This window comes from Glycine soja, chromosome 20, assembly GCF_004193775.1.
Source record: "Glycine soja cultivar W05 chromosome 20, ASM419377v2, whole genome shotgun sequence".
NCBI classification, from domain to species: domain Eukaryota; kingdom Viridiplantae; phylum Streptophyta; class Magnoliopsida; order Fabales; family Fabaceae; genus Glycine; species Glycine soja.
Window position 1 is genome coordinate 54400 of NC_041021.1, and position 14541 is coordinate 68940.

General features: G+C 29.4%; 1 protein-coding gene across 2 annotated transcripts; it reads left to right on the forward strand.

Annotated features, from left to right (window-relative positions):
- The first annotated feature begins 4595 nt into the window (after positions 1 to 4595).
- Positions 4596 to 5958, forward strand: LOC114401234 (nuclear transcription factor Y subunit B-6-like). 2 transcript variants are annotated; one of them, XM_028363699.1, is made up of 2 exons: positions 4596 to 4855; positions 5157 to 5958. In XM_028363699.1, exon 2 carries the CDS (start codon positions 5183 to 5185, stop codon positions 5687 to 5689), a length of 507 nt encoding a protein of 168 aa, XP_028219500.1. In that variant the 5' UTR covers positions 4596 to 4855; positions 5157 to 5182; the 3' UTR covers positions 5690 to 5958. The 2 variants fall into 2 exon arrangements, with proteins under 2 accessions (XP_028219500.1, XP_028219498.1); XM_028363697.1 differs by having other exon boundaries at positions 4601 to 4855; positions 5163 to 5958.
- The last annotated feature ends 8583 nt before the right edge of the window (positions 5959 to 14541 follow it).

The window sequence follows — 14541 nt, forward strand, 5'->3', positions numbered from 1 at the left end:
ATTTTAATTAAAAATGGAAATGAATTAAAAAATTATGATGATTTGTTCATAAATTAAAAAATTGACTTAAAGTGATCATCCATACCATAAGTGAAGAAAACATAATGATAGTTTCCAATCATCCTTTTAAAGTCATTTAATTCCAAAAACAATCTTTATCCTTCCGATAATGATCAAGACTTAACCTTCCAAAGGGTAATTCAATCAGTGATGCTCAAATAATTGACACTTTCTCTCCCATTATCAATACATCAATTCATAAAGCCTAAACAGGATCAATCTCCCCAAACTAACAAATACCTTAATCTCTTGCGGTCTTCCTTTTAGTTTGAATAAATAAATGATAAACAATTTGAACTGATATACTCTTTCAACGTGTTTCATCTATTTTGGTCATTTGCTCTATTTTCATACACAAGCTAGACTTTTCATGGCACGGGTCTGTCAAAATACAAACATTACAGTCATTGGACAAGCATAAATGGACAAATATATACATCCACACCCCTACACACCACACGTGTGTACACAAACCAAGAAAGGAAGGTACCTTCACCAGGAAAAAGCTTGAAACATTCTGAAAATAATAACAAGAATAAAATTGAGCCAACTGACACAACAGAACTTAAAATGAATATAGCATATGTAACCACAAACAGAATGGTTAATTATCAGAATATGTAACACCGTCCAATGTATTAAGAGGACAAACATCAATCTTTTAAAGTGCAAGGGGATATATACTTGGCAATTTCAAAATTATTGGTAAATATTATTTATTTAGTTATTTTTATCCATAAAAATTGATCATCAAATAAGAGAGTCTACAACACTTATATATTTTCAACCAACCCAATTATATCCCTTGATTATTATCTATTTGTTTAGAATAACACAAGAAGAATTTTGTGGTTTATTTATTAGATTTTAGGTTAATTATATGAACTGCAGAAACCAGAATTGAGAATAATCACCTGTTAAAAAAATATTACATGCTTCTAATAAACTAACTTGACATTGTAAATATTTTTCTATTATATATAACTCTTAGTATAATAGCTAGAAATGTTATTTTCGCTCCCTCTTTTCCCTTCGTCTCATGGTAAAGGTAATAAAAATGCAGCAGAGACAAATGCCATGATCTTATATGTTCTAATACAGATTTTAGTTCAAGCAATTAAAAGGTTTCAAGCTTAATCACAAATATATTTCTTGTGGCTGCAAATTCCCCTGAATTGAAAGTGAAAAACAAAGCAGTGTGAGTTAATTAACTATTACCAATTGGCTGGGTATTTACAAATTATAACACATGGAACATAAATATAACCAGAGAAATTTAAGATGGAGCTATGGTAAAACAATTAAAACTCAAATTTTAATATTTTTTGCTATTAGTTTTATAAAGTAAAAAAAAAGTCAAATATGTCAATAAAAAATCACATATATTGATAAAAAGTCTAATATATGAATCTTTCATTTAAAATATTAAAAAAAAAATCTTTTAAAATTTACTTTAGGAATTACTCATCACTTTGAACGGGTCCGGGAAAATTGTCCGAGCTAAACAAAAATAAGAATAATTCTAAATTTTCTTACTAATTTTCTTGTTTATAAGGTAAGGACTGAGTGTGTCTTATATTTTCAAGTTCAATTATTAATTTTATCCTTAAATTATTTTAAATTGTTTAATTCCATCCTCAAATTTTTAAAAAATTCAATTTGATTTTGAAATTCTTAAAAATAAATCAATTTAGTCCCTAATTTTTAAAAACTTAATTAAATTGAACCTTTTAATATATTTAGGGACCCAATTGAATTATTTTAAAAAAAATTAGGATCAAATTAATTTATTTTTAATTAAGAATTTAAAAATTAAATTAAAATTTTAAAAAATTTAAAGATCAAATTGAACAATTTAAAATAATTTAAGGATGAAATTGATAATCAACCTATATTTTGTTGACATGAAATCCACTTGCTTTTATATATTTATACTTTTTTATAAAGCAGGAATATGTTACACATAAAAGGATTTGTGAGAGGATACGCTAATATTGCTCCAAAAATAATAATCTACTATATTTGATTATGTGTTAACATAATTGATTATATATATTTAATTAAAACCTGGATAAGGGGTCAAGTAATTCCAAGTCAATCTCCACTGCAATAATTTAATTTAGATTATTTATTATTTTATTTCTTCTCTCTCACCAAAATATTTTCTGTTTCATTAAAATTATTGAAAACTTTAAAATCTAATCATAATGTGAAACTAAAAAAAAAAATCTATCATTTTTAATAAATTTAATTTTGACTAATTAGAGAACATGTGTTCAAAAGAGTACTTAAGAAAATATGTTCCTAATATTTTTCTTAGGCTTTGGCTTGAAAGGAAAGATAGTGAAAAAAAATAAAGATAAAATAAGATTAAATTCATACCTTTACATTCTATTTTAATTCAAATGTTTTTCCTTCCACTCTACCCAAAAGTACCTTAATTTATTATGAATGCGAAACGTTAATTTTAATTGCTAAAAAAAATTAATAGTACTGAAAATTGTTAAGCTATTCTAGTAGAAATTGCCTATAAAAGAAACAAATCTTCTAAAAGGTCAAATTCTACATCTTTCTTTTTTACTTTTAACACTTTTGAAATAGCTACCATTATATCACTTATTCTTGTTTTTTTATATTTTTTTCTTTTTTATTTTTATAATTCCACGGCAAGGTCATTTATCATTTTTTTTAGTTCTAACACATCTTAAATGTGTCTCACTCTTACACATCAGACATTTTATTTATATGTGATAGACATGTAACAATTTATACAATAATTTATAAACATAATTTTTTATGTTTATCTTTCTTCACTCATCATTTATCATATTTCAAATTTCTATCTTTTTTATCTTAATTGTAGAATTTATTTTACAAGTAATATTATTTGTCTTTTTTTTCATCTTATGAATGCATCTTATTTTTACCTTTAAAGTAAATTACAGAAATAACCTTGAGGTTTCTTGAAATTACGTATAATACACCCTCATTTTTTACACATACACTAATTCTCTAATTGTTTTAAAAAACATTACATTGACGGTTCTCACACATTGCATTACCCCCTTAATTATTTACAAAACATTACAATGTATACCCTATAAAATGGTTGCTATAATGATAAAAAAAAATGCAGAAAATTTATGTGCAATTAAAAAAAACCTTACAAAGAGTATTGTTGTAATTTACTCTTACTTTTTTTATTGTATAAATATTATTTATTAAAATTTGATTGTACGTGGGATTCACTAATCATGTTTAACGCTGATGTTTAAATAAGCACCCGTGCCTAACAAGCTACACTTTCAATAATTACTTCCAAATAAGTATAATTTTTATTTGGTTAAAAACCCCTTTATATACACAAGTGACATAAGAATTTTAATTAATTTGCTCTATTAGTGTTTTTAAAATAATTAACGTTGCTAAAAATTAAGATAAGCAGTTTTATTAGAATCGCTTTAAGCTAGGTAGGATATAGATATGTTAATTTTATATATTATGATAATTAATTAGAAATCATGAATTTGATTAAATGTGATTTTATTATGAATTGTTATATAAATAAAAATATTAATTGAAACAATTTCTTGAAAGAAAAAAAATTAAAAGAGTCACTACATAATTTATAAAAAATTGAAAGATCAATAAAATGTTTCAATTAAAAGGTGTTGCAAGTGGGCATGCAGGGTGGGCATCAAATTCCAAGTGAGCTATTGGCTTAACGTCTTGCAAGATAGAGAAACTCTGAAACAAGACAGTATAGATAGTCAAATATTGGCAATGCAACTAACCACACTACAAACCATAATTTGGCCACTAGTGGATTCCAATTGATTTTGATTTCTCAGTTTATATATATGTGTCCAGTACAAACCCGGCCAGGTGCTATATAGAGTACTTTGTCATTTTCGTGCCTCAAGTACATGTACTATAGCAGAAAGAAGATGGTCCGAGTTTAATCATCGAATCATCACTAAAATAGTCTTGGAATGTTGTCAAGTACTGTATTTATTTTCTGTATAATTTGTCTTTTTTCATATCTTTGGAAGGACATATATATTGTGTTTAATTTTGTTTTTTTGAACTAGTATATAGAGCTTAGAGATACAATTTTGGCTTAATTTTGCTTCTTGTTGCGCGCTGCTGCTTCCTTTCCCCACTACTAAAATTATGGCTTCAAAAAGACAATTTACAAATCATCTTTGAAGCCACAATATGCATGTGGAAAGACAATATTTTCCCTTCAATCTTTTTTCTTATTTTTGGGTCTCTTAAATGCAATTCCTCACCTTTTAGTGCCTCCTCTGGTTTAATTAGTTAAAAAATTTAGTATCAATAAATATTACTATTATGGGCAATTAATTAGGCCATGTAAATCAAAATGAATTAGCATTAATGTACGAGGCATTAAAACAAAAATTCAAACCTTCATTAAATAGATATAAATAAGTGTGAGATTTTCAAGAGTAGTAAATGTTTCTTCTGTGCAGATTCCCATGACTTTTTTCTCTCTTGTGTGTATTGAAAAATGAACTGCTTCACCCCATTGGCTATGTGATTGAACGCATGATAAATGTTAGTAGCATCTTCCATAAATCCGCTACCATGCTTCATCAGTAAACCAACCCACCACATAGCCGATTCACTACTCGCACGGCACATGCACCCTCCTCTATCTCTCTCTGCAGCATAAGCACAGCATCATAGACCCTTTCTCAAAAAATAGGGTTCCTCCGTTAGGGCTAGAGGTCACACCATCTTACACTATACTAACCCCTAGCCAGCCAGCGAGGTGAAGTTTCGAACCTTCTAACGTGATTTTGTTTTTGTTTATTGATCTGTCATTGCATGCATCTCTATTTTAAACTAATTAAAATAAAAATAACGTTGGTCGCCTATTATGTTGATTTAATTAACTATTCTTGTGTTTAGTCATCTGATCTGATGAGTATTGTTAGTTTATTAATTTTTGTCAACGTGGGAAATTTGAATTACAATTATTTTTTTCCAACCATCAAAGCGAATCTTATAACCCATTAAACAAAAAAAAATAATAATTATATATGGTGGGGTGTGGGGTGTGTGTGTTTAAGTTTCAGTTTGAGTGCTTGGGGGTGCAATGGCGGGAGTGAGGGAACAGGACCAGTACATGCCGATAGCGAACGTGATAAGGATCATGCGTCGGATTCTGCCAGCGCACGCGAAGATCTCAGACGACGCGAAGGAGACGATCCAGGAGTGCGTGTCTGAGTACATCAGTTTCATCACGGCGGAGGCGAACGAGCGGTGCCAGCGGGAGCAGCGGAAGACGGTGACCGCAGAGGATGTGTTGTGGGCGATGGAGAAGCTTGGCTTTGACAACTACGCTCACCCTCTCTCTCTTTACCTTCACCGCTACCGCGAGAGTGAAGGAGAACCTGCTTCTGTCAGACGCGCTTCTTCTGCAATGGGGATCAATAATAATATGGTGCACCCACCTTATATTAATTCTCATGGCTTTGGAATGTTTGATTTTGACCCATCATCGCAAGGGTTTTACAGGGACGATCATAACGCTGCTTCTGGATCTGGTGGTTTTGTTGCGCCTTTTGATCCTTATGCTAACATCAAACGTGATGCCCTGTGATCATGTAAGAACAACAACTAGTGCATGCTGCTTTTTCACTTGGTTAGTTATATTCAAGCACAAGCACATGCAGGTGCAGGTGCAACTATTTAGCTTCATCTACAAATCTTTTTTCCTCTCTTCTTCTCATGCTTTAATTATTTAGAGACAATACTTGTTATTCATTGTTATGCTCAATTGCTAGCTTCTATTCATCGTCGACTGTCTGTATTGTTGATGTTCATTACAGTAACAGATAAGATGGTAATTGCTTTACTACTTCTATCCTATGAAGCCACGATACTTCAAATATGCCAAGGTATCAATGTCGTATCCATGTTGGACACCGATATTCCTCCTATACGTATCCAAGAAGTATATGATTTTTTTTTTTAAATCTAGGACACATTTGGGATACGGCTCCAATACTCTCAAGATGGTTAGACATGATTCCAATACAGCTCCCATATGACTTGAGTAGCTTTGGATATTTTTTTTTCTTTTCATTTTATTGTTTTAACTTTAGGATTGTTAAAATAAAAAAGGTCCAAACATACACAAAACATAAACAAAAATATGACATACTACTTCCCTCTTTTCCAAGCATGACAACTCTTTTCTAGCAAGTGTTTGCAATGATTGCTGAAATAGAATTTGCATATTTGTAATATTTTAACAACACTCAAGAGCATTTGCATAATTACACATTTTAACACCAACACTACTACATTTTATTTGACATTCATAGATAATTTTTTTTCCTGTATCTAAGCTTCATGGTTAAATATCATTTTTAAAGACAAACTCTTTTCTTTAAAATTTTATGTATGTGTTTTGAAATTTTAAAACAATATATATTAATGATAAGTTTTTCAAAGATGTGTGCCTCTAAAGTTTTTTTAAAGGTTTTATTAATTGTTTTTACTACATTAATTAAAATAATAACAACCACTCTAGGTTTATTTTTTAAGTAGCTTAAAGTATTTATAGTTGAAAACTCTTTTTTTTCTTCAATTATATCATAATTTACTAACAATAGTGTTATATCATTCTTAGGGGTGGGAATAGGCCAGGCCAGCTTACAGGGGCCTACGACCTGGCCTACATAAAGCCTGACCTGGATTGGCCTATTTAATTAAAAGGCTAGGCTCAGACTTTTTTAAAAGACTTAGGCTTTTTAAAAAGCCTTATAAGCCTGATAGGCCGACCTATATATATATATATATATATATATATATATATTATTTTTTGGGTATAATTAATATTTTTTTTTAACTAGCAGATTTCATTCCTATAATTAAGTAAAACTTTAATTACAAGGTGTATTCTAGAGCAAATAAAAATCATATCCTATCATATCCTATTATCATATTACGTTCCTATACAAATCATATCTATCATATCCAATTACGTTCTTATACAAAAATTATATCTTATCATATTTACGTTCCTATGACATATCCTTTTTCTATCAGGTTTCCTTTTTTTTAATTCTCCTATTACGTTCCTAAATAAAAGATTTATTGTAAAAAGGCTATCAGGCCAGACCAGGCTTTTAAAAAGGTCAGGTCAAGCCAAAATAAAAGCCTTTGATAGACTATAGGCCAGACTCAGGCCTCAAAGATTCATCGTAGACTAGACTCAGGCCTTTCAAAGCCTGGTTTGACCTATTCCCACCCCTAATCATTCTACAATATCTTCTTATTATGACACATCTTAACATATACTAAACTTCATTAAATAAGTATTAAATAAAATAATATTTTGACATAGGTAACAAGAAATGTAATTAAAATTTTGAATTTCATAACTTTTTTATATGTAACTTTATAATATACTCCATTTATAATATATTCCATGTGCTCTCAAATATATATAAAAAAGGACACACTAATCAATTTCAATTAAAAGTATTTTTTTAACCTTTCCTTCATTAGAACTTAGCATAAAAAATAAGAAAGTGTCGATGAACTAATATCTCAATTAGATGAAGAGTATTTTAGCGATAATATTAACATTAAACAAGATAAAATTAGTTAAAAATTTCTTATATTTGAGATGAAGAAAAATGTATATTTTTTTATATTTAACAGCAGAGGGAGGGGTAGTATATAAATATATATCATTTATCTCTCTAATATGAAAGAAATTTAATATATATATATATAGTAATTTTAAGAAAAATGAAAAATTGGCACAAAGAAAGGAGAATTAATACTTTTTTGAACTATTTATTTCTATAACCTATGCAAAATTCCCACTGTATTACATTTTAGGTCTCACTAATCAAAATGTTTTAAAGGCACTAATTAAAAAATTACTCCTTCCGTCTTTTTTTAAGGGTCAGATTTCTTAAAAATCTATTTTTTTTTTGTTTGTCATTTTCAAAGTTCAAAATAATATTTAAACATTCATTTTCTTTTTTTTTTTGCTGAACTATTCATTTGCTAATGATATCTTTACTTTTTTATGTAACCTTCAATTAATATATATTCACTTATACATTTTTTTATAAGTGAATGTTAATTAAAGATTAATATTCACCTGTACATTTATTGTGAAGTATAAATGAAAAACGTAAAATAAAAATTTTCATAACATTTTATCAGACCAAGAAAATTTATTGTGTTTATTAATTTGTACATAAAAAACTTTAAAAACAAATAAATTGACAAAAAAAGAACTACTCGCTTTGTCCCATTTTTTTACACAAATTAATAAGAAAAACTATAAATAAATGAAAGAAAATAATAATTTTATAAGATTTAGTGTTACATTAGGCTTAATTGCAAATTTTACACTTAATTTTTATTATTTTGTAAATTTTACCATGCACTTAAGTTTTATTTTCAGAAATATTATCATATAAGTTTTTAATTTTTGCATATTTTACCAATGTTGACAATAGATGAATGATTTTGGCTTTTGAAATTGGTTGTAATCACCATCAATGTAAAAACTTCTTTTTACATAGATTATAAGTATAACCAATGTAAAAAAATTTATAAAATTTACTTTTTACATAATTTTGTTTCTAATGTGGTGATAAAATACACAAAAGCCAAAATTTTAAATGATAAAATTTATAAAATATTGAAAGTTGGGTAGTAAAATTCATGAAAAATAAACTTCAAAAGTAAAATTCATAAAATTATCCAAGTTAGATGATAAAATAACACTATTAGGAGGATTAGTGATTATATTTTTTTATTGCACTATACTCCCTTTGGTCTCAAATATAAAAAGAAAACAAACATATTTTTCTTCATCTTAAATATATGAAAATTTTAATAGAAGTTTTATTACGATAAAAACATCATGTTTTTTAAAGAAAATATCATGTTATTTTTATTAAATAATTTAATGTGATAAATGATAAAAGTTTGTGGTAATAATATTGGAACAATTTGAGAAACATGTGGATGCTGATAATCTAAATTTATCCATAAAAAAATTGCTCGGTCGGTGAAATTATTAAAACTAATATATTTATACACATTATTCTTTTTTAATTTACTTTTATTATAATTTATAAACTTTCTATTGTTTAATTTTTTATGAAATAATTGAAATTATTTAAATTTATTTTCTTCTTGTAAAACTAAACAAAGTAAACTATTTATTATTTGAAGAAATGCCTATAATTTGGATGAGGTTTTCCGGCGTAGAAAGTAATTTATGAGAAAAGTAATTTTTAAGTAACTAAAAGATACCTATCGATCAAGGGGTAAGATAGTTAAAAAGAGATAAAGAAATTAAAATAAGATAAGAGATAGAATAATTAAAATCAATATACTAGTGGTAAGAGTATATAAGGATAATAAAAAAGAGATAAAGATAATTTAGGCCAAAAATCATAAAAAAATTCTCATGAAATCGGAAGAGTAAATTTATTTTAAATCAAGAAAGAGGTACAAGAATCAGGAAAAGATAAAAAAAAAATTAAATTAGGATATAAGGAATGAGTAAGAGAAATCTTATGAAAAAGTAATTCCAGAGCGAAAAAATAAATATTTGCACAAAAGAGATTGTTTGAGAGGAGAAAATTTGAATGAAATTACATGAGAAGATAGAGAAAGTTATCTAAAAGAATCGAGAAAGTAAAACTTTTACATATTATTAATTAATTAACAGAACCATGCCCAGTGTATTTGCATGCTGCTGCTAGCTAGGTCACAACTTTTTTAACAAAGTAATTTATTTTGTCCGTTTTACGTCTTCTTATCTATTTTTTCATACTAGAAACAGGATCTTTATTTTGTTGTGCACAACTAATCAGATATTGTTTTTTTAAAGTGATATTGTATTGTTAAGATTTTTCTTAGAAGAAAAGATTGTAACATTTCAATCAATATAAGAGATTATATCACCAATAAATTATAATTTTTTATTTTTGTGCAAAATAAATTAAGCATGTAATTTATAATGAAGTGCGTAGGAAATTGATATAATAAGATTGGAAGATAACTCATTCAAAATATTAGAAAAAAAACAAAAAAAAACATTAAAAATATATAAGACAGTATATATACGATTTGATCTGATTAGATTAGCTCAAAGAGATTAACACCGTGTATATATAATTGGATAAGTGACAGGAAACATTGAAATCCTGTAACCGCTGAGATCCGGTGTTCGTTTGAAACGTGTGTAAGTCATGGCTTACTTTCATATCCGATCCTCACTTTGCAATGTCACACTTTGAAGGAGCGAATGCTGCAGGCGAAGAGAGACTTATTTTGTTAATGCCTTCTGTTCCTCAATTCCGATCCATAGACTTTTACGAATCCCTTCACGACGATTCTACTTCTCCTCCATTTAATCCTAGGGTTCCTGTAGGGTTTTTTTTTTTTTTTTACTTTTGTCCCCTTATCGAGGTTTCTACCCATGGAATCCATTCACAGGTGTCCAGAAACATATATACCTTTGTCACCTTTTGAGTTCGAACCAGATCGTCCGTTTTCCAGATCTCTCTGTGGTATCTGGTATGACCCATTAACAGATGACTACTTTATAGTTCAAGCCACCTACAACCTACCCAACTGTGCAAGCCACGTCGAGTTTTTCTCACTCAGAGCTGATGCATGGAAACAAATTGAAAAAACTGAGTCTTATAAGCACGCACTACTCTAATTATCCTGAAAATCAAATTAAGAATGTTATTCTCGCCTTTGATTTAACAGAAAAGAGTTTTTTAGAGGTGCCTCTGCCAGTTGCTTTTGAGTACACCTTACAAGTTACTTTGAAGATACTTACAGAATCGCCCAGTCTATGTTGCATGGGGGAGAACGATCACTAGCAGAAATATGGGTGATGAAAGAATACAAAGTGCACTCATCTTGGACTAAAACCTTTGTTGTTTCTTTTGGTGACATTCCTACTCACCGCGATTCTTTTCGTTGTGGTTTACAAAAAGTGGTGATATTGTTGGAAGAGACATGTAATCTGGATTGACCAAATGTACTGAGGAGGGACACTTACTATAGCATCAATCCTATTTTAATTTTAATTATGATGATACTCCCATTAGACTTACGGTGGTGACTGTGTACACAGAGTCTCTCTATCTTCACTCCCTTGTGACAGGGTGCAAGATGACCAACAATAGCCAATAAGAAGAATTAGGTTTTTATCTATTTTCTGATACCCTTACTGTTTTTCTTGTTACTGATCTTATATTGTGATCTATGATTTCTTTTGGTATATTGAAGCAATAAAAAGAAATAGACCAAATTATATTATGTTCTATAATTTTCCATCATGACAAATTTATCATGTTATAGTTTGCAATTTGTACACTGAATTTTGTGCATTGCTAGGATGATATGTAGCCAAATTTTAAGTTGGGACAATCAGTTAATACCTAATGATACCATTGATATAAACAGGAAAGAAAGAGTGCTCTATCATCAATGAATGATGTCTAATTCAGTCTATAAGCTACATGACAACATTTTGCAAAGTCAATATTAGCAATCGTGGCTTTCATGCCAAATTGAAAGTGTTTATTTTTATATTTATGTCTTGATTACCATTATTTTGATCATGCCATATTCTACTTTATTTACTATAAAACAATATCTTAGTTAGGATAGTGACATATTTTCTTGAATCTTGTTTCCAACAAACTTACTCAATCCATCTAGTTACATTTAATTTCATCCATGCATTTTGTTATGTGTTACTTTTTTGCATTGCTTCTTTTCTTCTCCTTTTCTCTTTTCTCCATTTCTCCAAGCCTTATTTTAGTCTCTCATTTTTCATCTTTGAAGCTTCTCATTTCTGATTTCTATTTTGAAGTGGTTTTCTAATCTGACTTGCAATGGTATGTGTAAGAAGCCTTCTTGCATATAACACATTTACCAATATGGATTTATCACTAATTTTATGTGAAAAAGAAAAGTAACATATATATATATATATATATATATATATATATATCCTTTTTTTAATTTTTTATTTTATTTTCTTCCTCTTCCTTCCTCAACAAAGTAGTGGTGTTAGTGTTATGTTTATCACACTTACTATTAGATAAAAGACTTAAATATGTTGGAGATCCCTGAAATATACCCGAATTTCGCAAGAGGACAAAAAAAGAAAAATGGGTGTGTGGGCATTTTTTTAAAAATTAAATATAAAAAAAATTCAAATGACACGTCATGCCATTGATATCTTTGACGTGGCTCTGCAAGTGTATCACTGACATGTCCAACTAACGGACACGTTGTCACGTTTTGGACGAAGATTAACAATAGGAATCTCTCATAAAATTTTTAAAGCGTCAGAGACCCAACAAGAAGTAAAAACATTTCAGGGATCAGTTGCGAAAATTGAGTATATTTCAGGGATCTCCAACATATTTAAGCCTAGTTAAACAATATTTGTTTGATTATCAAGTACCTGAGATGCAGGGGTGTAGTGTCATTGTGATGGAGGTGTTGAGTCGTATCAAACTCTAGGACTTCACTTCTTGTGCTTCAAATAAAGTAATTTTTTTCTATTATTAATGCTATTCTTAATTGATCTCAATAGGGTATTATTAACATATTTTTGGCTAAGCATGGAAATTCTAGGCTAGTCATTGTCAATAGGGTAAGCACTTTAAACTGAGTGTAAACAAATTATTTATGACAATATATTTTGAGCTCACATAAGAGTGACTGAAATTACCTCAATGTTATCTTTTCCAAACCAACAAGACTAGAGTTTGTACAATATTATGTAACAATCTACACTACAAGATTTAATTACCAATATCCTCTTTAGGTAATGGAATCTTGGTGCTTCCATTGATTTACCATACTTGGAAATATCAAATAATATTGACTAACATTAATTAAATTGAGCTAAGAATCTAATTTAAAAAATTACAAAAGCCCCTCCATCTTCCCACCTTATTCAAGCTCATGTACTTTTTGTCAAATTTTCCTATTACCAAAGTTGACAGTCGAACAAAATACCATACTTAGTCAGCATGAATGATTAAACAAAAAAAACCAAGTCAAACAATAATGTCCACCTACGACTCGTCATCTTCCTTCCTCAGCACTGGTAGTAGCAGAACCTGATGGCTAAGAATCAAAGTTGAATTTAAATGAATGTGTCTCATAAAACATAACCTTGCACAACCCTGGTTATCCTCATAGACTTCGGCCTTTTTTGACTTGCTACAAGCCCTTGAACATAGTAAAATTAATGACTCCTCTTCAAACCAACAAAGGAAAAAATGGATTTTGCAATGACATTAATTACTTTGATTGCTTGACAAGCTGCATTAGAGAAGCTAATTTATAGAAACTCTCTCATATTAGCTTCTCCAAAAGTTAGAATTTTTAACTTGTGCATAAACTAATTTTAACTTATAATTAAAGAATTTTATTTCATTTTTTCTTCTCCTATAAGTGTTTATGGAGAACTTTATCCAAATAGACTCTTCTTAGTAGGCTTTTGGTTCAACATTATATCTTGTTTGTGGCTTTTGTTTTTGTGTGATTCTTATTAATTACATGCATTTTAAGAACTTCATATCTGGTAAGCTTGTTACATTGGTAATTCTGTGTGTTTACCTTATTATGCACACCGTTTTGTAATGATCTTGTGTAAACAAAGTTAATTTTGTGTTTGTTTTGTTTTGTTGCTTTCCCAATTTTGTATCTTCTAAGTATGTAACATTTTCCTATATTTTGATAGAAAATTACTAAACAAATTGGCTCTATTCTCTTAGTTGCTCCAAAATCAATCGAGTTTCAATGATTACTATTATAATGTAATGATTGGCTTTCTTTTTAATGGTTTCCCATTAGGGTGACTGGAAAGGTGCAAGATGCCACACAAATTTCAGTTTTTTTTTTTTGCTTAAATATGTTTTTGATCCTTGATATATATTCAATTTTTGCATTTGATCCTTGATAATTTTTCCTGACTCTATGATATTTGAAAATTTTTATTTTAGATCCTTATTGCCATCACATGTCCGTTAAATATTTGATAACGCGATTTGTGGCGGCTCAAAAACTACCAGTATTTGTTAAAAATTGACAATATTTGTTTCACCCTCTTGTTGGCACCACCGTCCTTCCACCTCACAAGATACTCCAAATTCTCACCCTTCCCTCTCCGTTCTAGAATCTCCTGCATCTCCATTTTCCTCGGGATCCGCACCAAGATCTAAGAGAATTTTCACCACGTTGGACCTGACGTACCCTACTGCCATGTGCAACGCTGCTTTGGTCACGGTGGTCCAGATTCGCACCGGCGTCACCTTTGCGTACCCCGGGATCTGCACTTAGATCCAGGAAAACCTTCGCCACGTCGGGCCTAACGTACCCTGCTACCATGTGCAACGCCACAAGGCTGTCACTCCGATCGCGGTG

Excerpts from the sequence above, each read along its gene's own strand:
- LOC114401234 (XM_028363699.1), top strand. The coding sequence starts at position 5,183 with ATGGCGGGAGTGAGGGAACAGGACCAGTACATGCCGATAGCGAACGTG.